Source organism: Gallus gallus, chromosome 34, assembly GCF_016699485.2.
Source record: "Gallus gallus isolate bGalGal1 chromosome 34, bGalGal1.mat.broiler.GRCg7b, whole genome shotgun sequence".
Lineage (NCBI taxonomy): Eukaryota > Metazoa > Chordata > Aves > Galliformes > Phasianidae > Gallus > Gallus gallus.
Window position 1 is genome coordinate 2654166 of NC_052565.1, and position 14593 is coordinate 2668758.

Here is a 14593-nt window from a genome sequence, read left to right on the forward strand (position 1 = left end):
TTTTCTGCCCCCCACAACCCCCCCTGTCTGGCACTGGAGTCATCCAGAAGGACCTGGAGATGTCCCTGAAGGGTCTTGGGTCCCCGGTATCCTTGCATTCATTCAGAAGGCGCTGGCGATGTCACAGAGAGGACGTGTAGGATCCAAGGGGTCCTCAGCTGGGTTCAAAGGGTCCTGTTGTCTTCTGCAAGGGTCTGGAGATGAGCCAGGGGGGCCCCAGGAGCTCCTGGAGTCCTCCAGAGGTCTCAAATGGGAATTTTGAGGACAACCCCACATAGTGGCACGTCCTCACTCTGCTTTGTCCCCACGGGACCACCCCCAAAACCTTCTGTTTCTACTAAAATAAACGCCACGTTGATTTCATTGTATTTTTTTTCCCAGCTTCCCTTCAGAAGTGGATGGTTCCCGCCAAACCCCCGTGTAAAGCCCCACCCGGGGGAAACAACTCCCCCCAGGGCCACCGGGTGACACCAGGCCAACCGTCAGCGGTGCCACCACTGGAACAACCTCCTGTCCCTGAAGATGACACTGTCACTCTGTCACTGTAACCATGCAACTTGGTGCCATCCCAACCCCTGTCTACCTTGAGAGCCCCATCAGCGTCCTACAGCTCCCTCCCAAGCTGGGAGGGAGTGCTGATCAGCCGGAGGGGAGAAAGGCACTACAGAGGGACGTGCAAAGGCTGGCTGGCTGGGCCACGGTAAACTGTATGAGTTTCAACAGGGCCAAGTGTTGGGTCCTGCATTTTGGTCACAAGAAGCCCAGGCAACCCTACAGGCTTGGGGAGGAGTGGCTGGAAAGCTGCCTGATGGAAAGTGACCTTGGTGTGCACTTGGACAGTCAGCTGAATACGAGCCAGCAGTGTGCCCAGGTGGCCAAGGCGGCCCATGGCATCCTGGCTTGGATCAGGAATGGTGTGGTGAGCAGCACTGGGGAAGACGTCCTGCCCCTGTACTCAGTGCTGGTGAGGCCTCACCTCGAGTGCTGTGATCAGTTTTGGGCACCTCGGTACAGAAGGGAAACCGAGGTACTGGAGCAGGTCCAAAGGAGGGCTACAAGGCTGATGAAGGGCTTGTGAAGGGCCTGGGGCCCCCAGCATAAGAAAGACGCAGAGCCCTTGGAACGGGTCCAGAGGAGGGCCACTAAGATGACCACAGGGCTTTCTTCTCCTCTGAAGAAAGGCTGGGGGAACTGGGCTTGTTCAGCTTGGAGAAGAGAAGGCTCCAGGGAGACCTCATGGTGGCCTTCCAGTGGTGGAAGGGAGGGTGTAAACAGGAGGGGGAATGACATGGGTTGATAGCGATAGGACAAGGGGGAATGGTTTTAAAATGAGACGGGGGAGGTTTGGGTTAGACATGAGGAGGAAGTTTTTCACTCAGAAGGTGGTGACGCACTGGAACAACTTGCCCAGGGAGGCTGTGGATGCCCCATCCCCGGAGGCATTGAAGGCCAGGCTGGATGTGGCTCTGGGCAGCCTGGTCTAGTGGTTGGCCACCCTGCCCACGGCAGGGAGGTTGGAACCAGATGATCTTAGGGGTCCTTTTCAACCCAGGCCATTCCATGGTTCTGGGATGATTCCATGAAATACAGCCATCATATGCGCCCAGGGCCACGGGGTCTTGGAAGAGTCCCTTCGGCATCTGAAGGCACAGACTCAGGTGTGAATGATCCAAATTGTTTATTGCAGGTTCAAACATCCCCAAGTTCTCTCTTTCCCATTTTCCCACCCCCCTTTCCATGTCAAAAAATCATTTGACACAGTCACCCCTGGTCGACTCCTTAAGCGTGCATGCAGGAGCTTATCCATCGGTGTCACGAGTTGTTCGTAGCCACGTGCTCTTCCTCCACCCGGGGTCGTTATCATGCGGTGATCGTGCTTCTCGCATGACTCTTGTTTTTGTCTCCTGGAGGCGTCCTTTGTTCTCAGCATTCCTTTCTCATGCCGTTTATCTATCTTGTTCCGCAGCTTCTAGCGTGAATGTTCTTTCTTGAATCCAGCCCAGTCCCCACTGTCCCTCTACCTCTGCTTTTCTACAGGGAGCTGGCACCCAGGAATGGTGCAGATGGAGTTTTGCAGGCTCAGGGGCAGCTCTGTCTGTCCCGGGCACCCCATGCCCTGCTCAGCGTGGGTAGGGTGTTGGCGGCCTGCGGCGCGGGGCTTTGGACTTTGGAGGCGGAGTCTTGGGAGACTCTGGTCTGTTGCGTATGGGTGGCAGCAAACCAGATCGGCTGGTGGAGGGCTCCTCAGGCAGGCTGCACTCACGGTGAGACGGTGATGCCGCTGTCTCCTGAGGTTCTGCCTGTGCCGGCCTGTCCTTCTTGGCCATCTGCCTCTGCCTGAGTAGTTTGACAGAGTCACGTGGCAGAAACGGGTAGGGTGTTGGCGGCCTGCGGCGCGGGGCTGTGGTCCTTGGAGGCGGACTCCTGGGAGACTCTGGTCTGTTGCGTGTGGGTGGCAGCAAACCAGATCTGCAGGTGGAGGGCTCCTCAGGCAGGCTGCACTCATGGTGAGACGGTGATGCCGCCGTCTCCTGAGGTTCTGCCTGCGCCGGCCTGTCCTTCTTGGCCATCTGCCTCTGCCTGAGTAGTTTCACAGAGTCACGATGCAGTAACGGCGGCCGGAATGCATGGCCTTTGGTATCCCTGGACAGGCTGGACTCAGCTCTTAATGAACATCTCCTGTCTTTGATGCGAGATGCCACCTGCCTCCCGGCAACCTGAGGGTGCGAGGCCTTTGCTTTCCACATGGCCGCCGCTCCAGCCTCACGGTCCTCTCCCGCTCCTTGTTCATCTCCGCGGAACCGGACATGTTTTTTTCCCGTTGTTTGGCCCAGGTGTTCTTGGCCTTCGTTTCCTGCCTGGCCCTGCGGCTGCCAGGTCACCGGCTGCTCGCGGGCTTCAGACGTTCTCAGGATCGCTGGCAGCGGACTGAAAAGACAGAGCAAGAGGGGTCTGCTTGAGTGGGTGATGGCTTTGGGGCCGCATCCTGCAACCCTGAGCCAGGACCCTTGGCTGCAACACGGCCTTCCCCACAGACAGCTCACCGGCTGCCCCGTGGCGCTCCTGAGATCCGGACAGGGGCCAGCCCTGTGAGCTGATCCCAGCCCAGAGCCTCCAGCCTCACCTGGACGAAAAGCTCTCCTGCTGTAAGCTTCTTCTGCTTCTTGAGCTTTGTCCAGCAGTACTTGCAACGCTGAAGCGTCTGATGTACGTTGGCACTTCAGCAAACCTCACTGCAATCGGGAAGGCAGAAGACATTCACCTGAAGCCTTTGGCTCAGTGACAAGGGGCGCTCAGGGATTTCCCGTCACACGGTGGTTGCACGTGCCATGGGAAGGAGCTGGCAGCTGCTTTACCTTTCTTGCCCTGGACAAGAGGTGGCAAAGCCCCTTCTTTCTTTTGCTTCCCCTCACCATGGAGATCTCCGGAGGCCTTGTGGAATATCCTGGGCGGTGGTTTGGGTGCAACCTGCTTCTGAAACCTGTGCAGAAAGAGCAGACACCGGCGTGACGCAGTGCTCCGCCAATCCTTTTTGCTGGCTGTGATGTCTGCTCACAGCACATTTTCCTGCTGCGTTAAGGCCACTACTTTCTGGAGTCCTTAGCAGGGTCCCTTGGGGTAGGGCAAGGGGAAATAGTTTCAAAGGGAAAGAGGGAGGATTGAGATTGGATGTACGGAAGAAGTTTTTGGCAGGAGGGTGGTGAGGCACCGGAACGTCTTGCCCAGAGAGGTGGTGGCTGCCCCGACAGTCGTTTGAGGTCAGGCTGCACCAGGCTCAGAGCAACCTCATCTGGCGGTAGGTGTCCCTGTTCCTTGCAGGATCGTGGGACTAGGTGCCCTTTCAGGGTTGCTTCAGGCTCAAATGATTCTGTGATTCTGTGCCATATCGTCACGGGCAGGACAGCCATGGACACAAGGAACAAGCACTACAGAATGAGAGCTGAGCAGCTGCATCAAGCAGCGGCTGCAGCCACAAACATACTCACATGGGGAAGACGACGAGGTGGCCAGAGTGCGTCAGGGAGGCCACCGGTGCCACCCGGGACACCAGCGTGTCCAGCAGCCAGGGGGCCTGCAGGGGAGGAACAGGGAGGTTGTGGGACATCCTTCTGATGGCTGAGGCCCTCAGGACTGGAGGAGCCCAAGGCAGGGAGAGCTGACACCACCGCAGCACCTGCACAGCCCAAGCAGCTGGCCAGGTCCTGGTGGGCCATGTGCAGTCAGAGCAAGGGTCACGGGACTGCCCGGGCCATGGAGAAACCTCCAGCTCACCTTGAAAACAACTTTTCTGAATTTCTCCTTCCCGGAGAGCTTCTCAAGGAAGTCGTAATAGTATTTAATTCCAAAGCTCATGCCTTCAAAGAGGAGCACTCCTATGTCTTTCAGGACAAAGGCAACGTTCTCCCCATTCTTGAGGCAGTTGGAGAGGAGGGACACGGTGCTTTGGATGCAGGTCTTCCCTCTCTGCCAGGTCACAGAGGCAGCGGCAGCCACCTCGCTGTATTTCAGGGTCTCCACCTCCCTATGGGCTGAAAAATGCGAGGGACAGAGTTGATCCTGCAGTCGCTTTTCCACAGGCGCTTGCTTGCTTCCCTACAAGTGCTTCTTGCGGCCATCAGCCAGCACGGCCCCCACCTCGGAGGGGGAGGGAGGTCTCCTTCTGAGAAGGGAGGCGGTGGCCTTCTTTGCCCCGTCCGTGAAGCCTGCAAGGGTTCAATCCCGCTCCTACCTGGCAGGGAGTCCTTGTCGGACCCGAGGTGGTGCATGGCTCTGAGGTTCCTGGCCAGCTGAAACACGGGCCACCGCAGAGTCACGGTCCCGTCCGCAGTCCTGATGTCTTTAGAGATGGTGTCGAATGAGCCGAAGGTGGGAATCCAGACCCCCTGCGAGTGGAAGAGAAAGCACGGGCTGCAGGGTTATGGGCCGGCTGGAGGAAGAGCTGGAGGGGGTCCCACGTAGGGACAGAGCTCAGAAGCCCTCTCCCGCTGCTCAGAGGCACCAGCGGGCAGGGCAGCGGGAGAGGCTTTGGGAAGGAGCTGCACAGTCCTCTCCCTCCCCTTGCCCTCCCAAATGCAGCACAGCAGTCAGGGCGGAAGCAGCCTGGTGGAATCCAGAGGCTTCCCGAGGCTGGGCTCGGCCCTGAGCTCGGAGCCCGCCTAGCACAAGCGATGCTGCCTTTGCAGGAAGCCCACGCTATGCACAGCAGAGCAATCTGGGCTGAGCTTCCTGCTTTGTGTGGAGGGGAAGAGTCAGAGGAACTGCAGGCTGAGCTGGACAGGGAGAGGAGGAAGACGACAGCCAACACACCTTCTGCACCAGGAGGTGCTCCTGTACGTAGGCGGCCACCGCATCCCAGACGGCAACTCGCTCTGGAGGGCAGAGGAAAAGCGGGTCACACTCTGCATCTGCCGCTTCCCGGCGCTCCTACTGCCTCGGGCCGGGAGGGAGGTGGCAGACGGAAAGTGTCGTTGCAGTCCCCAGCCCCACACGGAGACAGCCCCGAGCTGGTCCCCGTGCTGGGTCTCTCCCGCTCAGCGCCAAGATGGGCTGCAGCAGCGCTCCTGTGGTGGCTGTGGACCCGTGTACCTTCGGTGTTGGTGTCTGTCGCTCTGGAGGCACGCCTCGCTGCGGGGCCGGCCTCGCTCGTCCTGTTCCGCCTTGTGCCAGCGGGTTGCTCCGTGTTGGCGCCAGCCATGCCGGAGCTCATCCCTTCAGATGCGTCTGCTCTCGTCCAGATGCTCCTTCAGGGTGCAGGACCCACCACCGTGCACCGCCTTTATACCCCTCCCGGGTGGCCGTGTCACAAACGTTGCCGTGGCGACGCGGTGACAGCGTGGCCAGTGCTGGCCGTGGCCCATTATGACGCAGGACAGCAGCCTGCTGCCCGCCCCGAGTGGGAGTGCTGGCACCTCTCTGTTTTCTCTCTCTTCTTTTCTTTCCTCTCAGGATTGCGTTCCTCATTTCTCTTTAGTAGCCGTTGCCTACATTGATCTTCAGGCAGTTGGCGCGGAAATCACAACTGTTCCAAAGTACCCTCTACCCGTAACGGTTATGATTTGTTGTTTCAAAAGTTGCCCGGCTTTGCCTGGAACGAGCCGATTCCTTGTCAGAAAGCTCCATCCATTACCCAGCATTGCTCCTCTGTGTCGCTGTGGTGACTCCATCGCGGCCGCCTAGCCCGGCCATCCGTGGGGCAGTGAGGCGCAAGTTGCGCTCTGTGAAGTCTGCGCTCTCCTTCCTTTTCAATGTCTGACATGAAGGCAGGGGCCCGGCAGCGGATTTCCAGGGGAGGAATGACATTTCATCATCCTCATCGAAAAGTGGGATGGAATCTCAACAAGAACCCCCGTCCCCTGGAAACAGCCAGTCAGAAGGGCACCCTTTGAGCTGGGAACTCCTCCCCAGCCCAGCTTTTCTTGTGAGACAGCTCCTGGCAACCCCCCAGCACCAAACCCAGCTCACCTGCTCGGCCTGCTCAGCCCAAGCTGTGCCCAGCTCACGCACACGCCACAGTGGTGCTTCGGACAGGCTCTCACAGGGTGATCTGTTCCAAGGAGGGCCCAGAGCTCAGTCCCCGCGTGCAGCACGCCCACCAGAGCACCAGCTCTGCTCACCAGCTGTGGCACAAACGCTCCCACCCCTGCAACACTTGTGACCTTAGTGTGCGCCCGCATCGCTTCCGTGCCTTCATCATAAGCAAAGGAAATGGACGCCTCCCAGATCCAAACTTTAGGAAACCAACACCAGGCTCACCCAATGGGGTTAACCAAAGTAAAATAACAGGGAAGCGAGGATGACTCTTGTGCAGCCCAATAAAAACCAGTAATGACCAATACGGCCTCATCGTGGTCAATGGAGTCCCAGAGGAACTAGTAGGATCCAGGCGTGCACACCAGTATGGGCCAGGAAAGACCAGGATGGACTCATAGTGGTCAGTAGACACCCATCGGAAGCCGTAGGAGCGCAAACCACTATTGACCCATAAAAAGCAGTAAGGACCAGCACGGCCTCGTAGTGCTCAATGGAGTCCCATAGGAATCAGTAGAAACCAATAGGAATGCACACCTGTATGCCTCTCTGGTTGAGGCTTTACGCCCCAGGGCCGATGTTGGCTTCCCGGACTATGGCTTTAGGCCCTGGGCCAGTGCCGGCCTCTCCGGCTGTGGACTTAGGCCCGGAGCTGGTGCTGGCCTCTTGTGCTGTGGCTGTGGCTTTAGGCCCCAAAGCTGATGCCAGCCTCTTGGGCTGTGGCTTCAGGCCCCAAAGCTGGTGCCAGCCTCTTGGGCTGTGGCTTCACGTCCCAGGACTGGTTCTGCCCTTTTGGGCTGTGGCTTCAGGCCCCAGGGCCGGGGCTGCCCTTCTGGGCTGTGGCTGTGGCTTCAGGCCCTGGGACCAGTGCCGGTCTCTCTGGCTGCGGTGACAGCTTTAGGCCCCAGGGACGGTGCCAGCCTCTCTTGTGCTGTGCCTACAGTTTCAGGCCCTTGGGCCCTTGCTAACTAATTCTGTGAATGTCTTCTTGTTTTTCACTCCTTCTTGGACATGTGCAGAGTACAGTCAAGTCGTTTTGAATATCATTTCCTTTGTGGTGATTGGTCTGGTTTCTCATCTGAAGGCTTCAGACCTGCAATTCCAGGAGCTTCCTCCTTTGCAGTGTGCTATTGATAAGCAGAAGCCTTGCCCCCTTTCTACCAAACTCCTCCCAGGTCCTGCCTATTCCTTGTAAACCACTCCCCAGACTCCGCCTCTGAAGTAAGTGTTCCTCCTGTCTTTAATTTTTGAGCAGGGGACCCCCCCCTGTACCGGTACAGGGGTCCCTCCTGTACAAGGACCATCCTAGGGTCTCTGCCTTCACTCAGGCCACTGCTGACCTTCCTGATTAGAGCTTCAGGCTCTGGGGCAGGTGCCGGTCTCTTGGGCTGAGTGTGTGGCTGTAGGTCCCAGGGCCGGTGCTGGCCTCTCTGGCAGTGGCTTTAGGCGCCAGGGAGCGCGCTGGCCTCTTGGGCTGGGGCTTCAGGCCCCGGGTCCAGCACCAGCCTCTCGGGCTGTGGCTTTAGGCTTTGGGGCCGATGCCAGACTGCCTGGCTGTGACTGTGGTTTCAGCCCCTGGCTGTAGGGCTATCCTGTTTAGACAAGAGGCCCGCAGTAAAAGGAGAACAGACTTAACAAACATCAAAGAAGCCATGGCCTCTACACAAGGTTGGATTGCCTCGCTCTGGGGATAGGTTGGGATGCAACAGGCAGGCATCAAGATACTCCCCTCTCTCCTCCTTCCAGGCTTATCTCTGTGCAAGGACGAGCAGATGTCCAGAAGCAATGATCTAGTATTGAGTGACCAAGTGTGAGAAGTTAATTAATTAGCAATACGTGCTTAGTTAGCAACACTTTCTGGTTAGTTGAGTGCCGGGAAGACTGTGAACCTGAAGTCCTCAGCCAATGAGGAACCAGGGGAGAAAGAGATAAGCGTCGAGTAATAGGGCATCAAAGACGTAAGGCTGTTTTCTGTGTGCTCTCCTGCTTGCAGGAGGCCCGCCATTGCAATTGCGAAGAAAATCTGCTTTTTCCGAGATACCGTTCTGATAAATTATTTGGCCCCGCCAACCCTTTTCCTACCGGCCCCGGGGCCAGTACTATTCTCTCTGGCTGTGTTTTTATGCCCCAGGGCTGTTGCCGGCCTCCAGCAATGGAGGGATGCAGCATAGTCCTCTCCATCCTCCTACCAAACTTATCTCTGTCCAAGGATGAGCAGGTGTCCAGGAAGAGAGAGATACGTGTAGGATCCAAGGGGTCCTCAGCTGGGTTCAAAGGGTCCTGTTGTCTTCTGCAAGGGTCTGGAGATGAGCCAGGGGGGCCCCAGGAGCTCCTGGAGTCCTCCAGAGGTCTCAAATGGGAATTTTGAGGACAACCCCACATAGTGGCACGTCCTCACTCTGCTTTGTCCCCACGGGACCACCCCCAAAACCTTCTGTTTCTACTAAAATAAATGCCACGTTGATTTCATTGTATTTTTTTTCCCAGCTTCCCTTCAGAAGTGGATGGTTCCCGCCAAACCTCCATGTAAAGCCCCACCCGAGGGAAACAACTCCCCCCAGGGCCACCGGGTGACACCAGGCCAACCGTCAGCGGTGCCACCACTGGAACAACCTCCTGTCCCTGAAGATGACACTGTCACTCTGTCACTGTAACCATGCAACTTGGCGCCATCCCAACCCCCGTCTACCTTGAGAGCCCCATCAGCGTCCTACAGCTCCCTCCCAAGCTGGGAGGGAGTGTTGATCAGCCGGAGGGGAGAAAGGCACTACAGAGGGACGTGCAAAGGCTGGCTGGCTGGGCCACGGTAAACTGTATGAGTTTCAACAGGGCCAAGTGTTGGGTCCTGCATTTTGGTCACAAGAAGCCCAGGCAACCCTACAGGCTTGGGGAGGAGTGGCTGGAAAGCTGCCTGATGGAAAGTGACCTTGGTGTGCACTTGGACAGTCAGCTGAATACGAGCCAGCAGTGTGCCCAGGTGGCCAAGGCGGCCCATGGCATCCTGGCTTGGATCAGGAATGGTGTGGTGAGCAGCACTGGGGAAGACGTCCTGCCCCTGTACTCAGTGCTGGTGAGGCCTCACCTCGAGTGCTGTGATCAGTTTTGGGCACCTCGGTACAGAAGGGAAACCGAGGTACTAGAGCAGGTCCAAAGGAGGGCTACAAGGCTGATGAAGGGCTTGTGAAGGGCCTGGGGCCCCCAGCATAAGAAAGACGCAGAGCTCTTGGAACGGGTCCAGAGGAGGGCCACTAAGATGACCACAGGGCTTTCTTCTCCTCTGAAGAAAGGCTGGGGGAACTGGGCTTGTTCAGCTTGGAGAAGAGAAGGCTCCAGGGAGACCTCATGGTGGCCTTCCAGTGCTGGAAGGGAGGGTGTAAACAGGAGGGGGAATGACATGGGTTGATAGCGATAGGAAAAGGGGGAATGGTTTTAAAATGAGACGGGGGAGGTTTGGGTTAGACATGAGGAGGAAGTTTTTCACTCAGAAGGTGGTGACGCACCGGAACAACTTGCCCAGAGAGGCTGTGGATGCCCCATCCCCGGAGGCATTGAAGGCCAGGCTGGATGTGGCTCTGGGCAGCCTGGTCTAGTGGTTGGCCACCCCGCCCACGGCAGGGAGGTTGGAACCAGATGATCTTAGGGGTCCTTTTCAACCCAGGCCATTCCATGGTTCTGGGATGATTCCATGAAATACAGCCATCATATGCGCCCAGGGCCACGGGGTCTTGGAAGAGTCCCTTCGGCATCTGAAGGCACGGACTCAGGTGTGAATGATCCAAATTGTTTATTGCAGGTTCAAACATCCCCAAGTTCTCTCTTTCCCATTTTCCCACCCCCCTTTCCATGTCAAAAAATCATTTGACACAGTCACCCCTGGTCGACTCCTTAAGCGTGCATGCAGGAGCTTATCCATCGGTGTCACGAGTTGTTCGTAGCCACGTGCTCTTCCTCCACCCGGGGTCGTTATCATGCGGTGATCGTGCTTCTCGCATGACTCTTGTTTTTGTCTCCTGGAGGCGTCCTTTGTTCTCAGCATTCCTTTCTCATGCCGTTTATCTATCTTGTTCCGCAGCTTCTAGCGTGAATGTTCTTTCTTGAATCCAGCCCAGTCCCCACTGTCCCTCTACCTCTGCTTTTCTACAGGGAGCTGGCACCCAGGAATGGTGCAGATGGAGTTTTGCAGGCTCAGGGGCAGCTCTGTCTGTCCCGGGCACCCCATGCCCTGCTCAGCGTGGGTAGGGTGTTGGCGGCCTGCGGCGCGGGGCTTTGGACTTTGGAGGCGGAGTCTTGGGAGACTCTGGTCTGTTGCGTATGGGTGGCAGCAAACCAGATCGGCTGGTGGAGGGCTCCTCAGGCAGGCTGCACTCACGGTGAGACGGTGATGCCGCTGTCTCCTGAGGTTCTGCCTGTGCCGGCCTGTCCTTCTTGGCCATCTGCCTCTGCCTGAGTAGTTTGACAGAGTCACGTGGCAGAAACGGGTAGGGTGTTGGCGGCCTGCGGCGCGGGGCTGTGGTCCTTGGAGGCGGACTCCTGGGAGACTCTGGTCTGTTGCGTGTGGGTGGCAGCAAACCAGATCTGCAGGTGGAGGGCTCCTCAGGCAGGCTGCACTCATGGTGAGACGGTGATGCCGCCGTCTCCTGAGGTTCTGCCTGCGCCGGCCTGTCCTTCTTGGCCATCTGCCTCTGCCTGAGTAGTTTCACAGAGTCACGATGCAGTAACGGCGGCCGGAATGCATGGCCTTTGGTATCCCTGGACAGGCTGGACTCAGCTCTTAATGAACATCTCCTGTCTTTGATGCAAGATGCCACCTGCCTCCCGGCAACCTGAGGGTGCGAGGCCTTTGCTTTCCACATGGCCGCCGCTCCAGCCTCACGGTCCTCTCCCGCTCCTTGTTCATCTCCGCGGAACCGGACATGTTTTTTTCCCGTTGTTTGGCCCAGGTGTTCTTGGCCTTCGTTTCCTGCCTGGCCCTGCGGCTGCCAGGTCACCGGCTGCTCGCGGGCTTCAGACGTTCTCAGGATCGCTGGCAGCGGACTGAAAAGACAGAGCAAGAGGGGTCTGCTTGAGTGGGTGATGGCTTTGGGGCCGCATCCTGCAACCCTGAGCCAGGACCCTTGGCTGCAACACGGCCTTCCCCACAGACAGCTCACCGGCTGCCCCGTGGCGCTCCTGAGATCCGGACAGGGGCCAGCCCTGTGAGCTGATCCCAGCCCAGAGCCTCCAGCCTCACCTGGACGAAAAGCTCTCCTGCTGTAAGCTTCTTCTGCTTCTTGAGCTTTGTCCAGCAGTACTTGCAACGCTGAAGCGTCTGATGTACGTTGGCACTTCAGCAAACCTCACTGCAATCGGGAAGGCAGAAGACATTCACCTGAAGCCTTTGGCTCAGTGACAAGGGGCGCTCAGGGATTTCCCGTCACACGGTGGTTGCACGTGCCATGGGAAGGAGCTGGCAGCTGCTTTACCTTTCTTGCCCTGGACAAGAGGTGGCAAAGCCCCTTCTTTCTTTTGCTTCCCCTCACCATGGAGATCTCCGGAGGCCTTGCGGAATATCCTGGGCGGTGGTTTGGGTGCAACCTGCTTCTGAAACCTGTGCAGAAAGAGCAGACACCGGCGTGACGCAGTGCTCCGCCAATCCTTTTTGCTGGCCGTGATGTCTGCTCACAGCACATTTTCCTGCTGCGTTAAGGCCACTACTTTCTGGAGTCCTTAGCAGGGTCCCTTGGGGTAGGGCAAGGGGAAACAGTTTCAAAGGGAAAGAGGGAGGATTTAGATTGGATGTACGGAAGAAGTTTTTTGGCAGGAGGGTGGTGAGGCACCGGAACGTCTTGCCCAGAGAGGTGGTGGCTGCCCCGACAGTCGTTTGAGGTCAGGCTGCACCAGGCTCAGAGCAACCTCATCTGGCGGTAGGTGTCCCTGTTCCTTGCAGGATCGTGGGACTAGGTGCCCTTTCAGGGTTGCTTCAGGCTCAAATGATTCTGTGATTCTGTGCCATATCGTCACGGGCAGGACAGCCATGGACACAAGGAACAAGCACTACAGAATGAGAGCTGAGCAGCTGCATCAAGCAGCGGCTGCAGCCACAAACATACTCACATGGGGAAGACGACGAGGCGGCCAGAGTGCGTCAGGGAGGCCACCGGTGCCACCCGGGACACCAGCGTGTCCAGCAGCCAGGGGGCCTGCAGGGGAGGAACAGGGAGGTTGTGGGACATCCTTCTGATGGCTGAGGCCCTCAGGACTGGAGGAGCCCAAGGCAGGGAGAGCTGACACCACCGCAGCACCTGCACAGCCCAAGCAGCTGGCCAGGTCCTGGTGGGCCATGTGCAGTCAGAGCAAGGGTCACGGGACTGCCCGGGCCATGGAGAAACCTCCAGCTCACCTTGAAAACAACTTTTCTGAATTTCTCCTTCCCGGAGAGCTTCTCAAGGAAGTCGTAATAGTATTTAATTCCAAAGCTCATGCCTTCAAAGAGGAGCACTCCTATGTCTTTCAGGACAAAGGCAACGTTCTCCCCATTCTTGAGGCAGTTGGAGAGGAGGGACACGGTGCTTTGGATGCAGGTCTTCCCTCTCTGCCAGGTCACAGAGGCAGCGGCAGCCACCTCGCTGTATTTCAGGGTCTCCACCTCCCTATGGGCTGAAAAATGCGAGGGACAGAGTTGATCCTGCAGTCGCTTTTCCACAGGCGCTTGCTTGCTTCCCTACAAGTGCTTCTTGCGGCCATCAGCCAGCACGGCCCCCACCTCGGAGGGGGAGGGAGGTCTCCTTCTGAGAAGGGAGGCGGTGGCCTTCTTTGCCCCGTCCGTGAAGCCTGCAAGGGTTCAATCCCGCTCCTACCTGGCAGGGAGTCCTTGTCGGACCCGAGGTGGTGCATGGCTCTGAGGTTCCTGGCCAGCTGAAACACGGGCCACCGCAGAGTCACGGTCCCGTCCGCAGTCCTGATGTCTTTAGAGATGGTGTCGAATGAGCCAAAGGTGGGAATCCAGACCCCCTGCGAGTGGAAGAGAAAGCACGGGCTGCAGGGTTATGGGCCGGCTGGAGGAAGAGCTGGAGGGGGTCCCACGTAGGGACAGAGCTCAGAAGCCCTCTCCCGCTGCTCAGAGGCACCAGCGGGCAGGGCAGCGGGAGAGGCTTTGGGAAGGAGCTGCACAGTCCTCTCCCTCCCCTTGCCCTCCCAAATGCAGCACAGCAGTCAGGGCGGAAGCAGCCTGGTGGAATCCAGAGGCTTCCCGAGGCTGGGCTCGGCCCTGAGCTCGGAGCCCGCCTAGCACAAGCGATGCTGCCTTTGCAGGAAGCCCACGCTATGCACAGCAGAGCAATTTGGGCTGAGCTTCCTGCTTTGTGTGGAGGGGAAGAGTCAGAGGAACTGCAGGCTGAGCTGGACAGGGAGAGGAGGAAGACGACAGCCAACACACCTTCTGCACCAGGAGGTGCTCCTGTACGTAGGCGGCCACCGCATCCCAGACGGCAACTCGCTCTGGAGGGCAGAGGAAAAGCGGGTCACACTCTGCATCTGCCGCTTCCCGGCGCTCCTACTGCCTCGGGCCGGGAGGGAGGTGGCAGACGGAAAGTGTCGTTGCAGTCCCCAGCCCCACACGGAGACAGCCCCGAGCTGGTCCCCGTGCTGGGTCTCTCCCGCTCAGCGCCAAGATGGGCTGCAGCAGCGCTCCTGTGGTGGCTGTGGACCCGTGTACCTTCGGTGTTGGTGTCTGTCGCTCTGGAGGCACGCCTCGCTGCGGGGCCGGCCTCGCTCGTGCTGTTCCGCCTTGTGCCAGCGGGTTGCTCCGTGTTGGCGCCAGCCATGCCGGAGCTCATCCCTTCAGATGCGTCTGCTCTCGTCCAGATGCTCCTTCAGGGTGCAGGACCCACCACCGTGCACCGCCTTTATACCCCTCCCGGGTGGCCGTGTCACAAACGTTGCCGTGGCGACGCGGTGACAGCGTGGCCAGTGCTGGCCGTGGCCCATTATGACGCAGGACAGCAGCCTGCTGCCCGCCCCGAGTGGGAGTGCTGGCACCTCTCTGTTTTCTCTCTCTTCTTTTCTTTCCTCTCAGGATTGCGTTCCT

General features: G+C 58.2%; 3 protein-coding genes across 4 annotated transcripts; all 3 read right to left on the minus strand.

Moving 5' to 3' along the window:
- Positions 1–1661: 1661 nt before the first annotated feature.
- Positions 1662–3430, minus strand: LOC121108061 (predicted GPI-anchored protein 58). The gene is made up of 3 exons (XM_040654781.1): positions 3357–3430; positions 3125–3233; positions 1662–2928 (listed from the first exon to the last, which is right to left on the minus strand). The coding sequence occupies exon 3, from the start codon at positions 2745–2747 to the stop codon at positions 2121–2123; it is 627 nt and encodes a 208-aa protein (XP_040510715.1). The 5' UTR covers positions 2748–2928; positions 3125–3233; positions 3357–3430; the 3' UTR covers positions 1662–2120.
- A 33-nt stretch (positions 3431–3463) lies between these two features.
- LOC112530957 (coiled-coil domain-containing protein 81-like) lies at positions 3464–5750 on the minus strand. Of its 2 annotated transcripts, XM_040654778.2 has the most exons (5): positions 5587–5750; positions 5308–5369; positions 4730–4883; positions 4273–4529; positions 3464–4072 (listed from the first exon to the last, which is right to left on the minus strand). In XM_040654778.2, exons 1-5 carry the CDS (start codon positions 5705–5707, stop codon positions 3983–3985), a joined length of 684 nt encoding a protein of 227 aa, XP_040510712.1. In that variant the 5' UTR covers positions 5708–5750; the 3' UTR covers positions 3464–3982. The 2 variants fall into 2 exon arrangements, with proteins under 2 accessions (XP_040510712.1, XP_040510711.1); XM_040654777.2 differs by lacking the exon at positions 3464–4072 and having other exon boundaries at positions 4093–4529.
- Positions 5751–10295: 4545 nt separating this feature from the next.
- LOC112530937 (serine/arginine repetitive matrix protein 1-like) lies at positions 10296–14385 on the minus strand. The gene is made up of 8 exons (XM_040654768.2): positions 14222–14385; positions 13943–14004; positions 13365–13518; positions 12908–13164; positions 12622–12707; positions 11991–12115; positions 11759–11867; positions 10296–11562 (listed from the first exon to the last, which is right to left on the minus strand). Exons 1-8 carry the CDS (start codon positions 14340–14342, stop codon positions 10755–10757), a joined length of 1722 nt encoding a protein of 573 aa, XP_040510702.1. The 5' UTR covers positions 14343–14385; the 3' UTR covers positions 10296–10754.
- Positions 14386–14593: the final 208 nt, after the last annotated feature.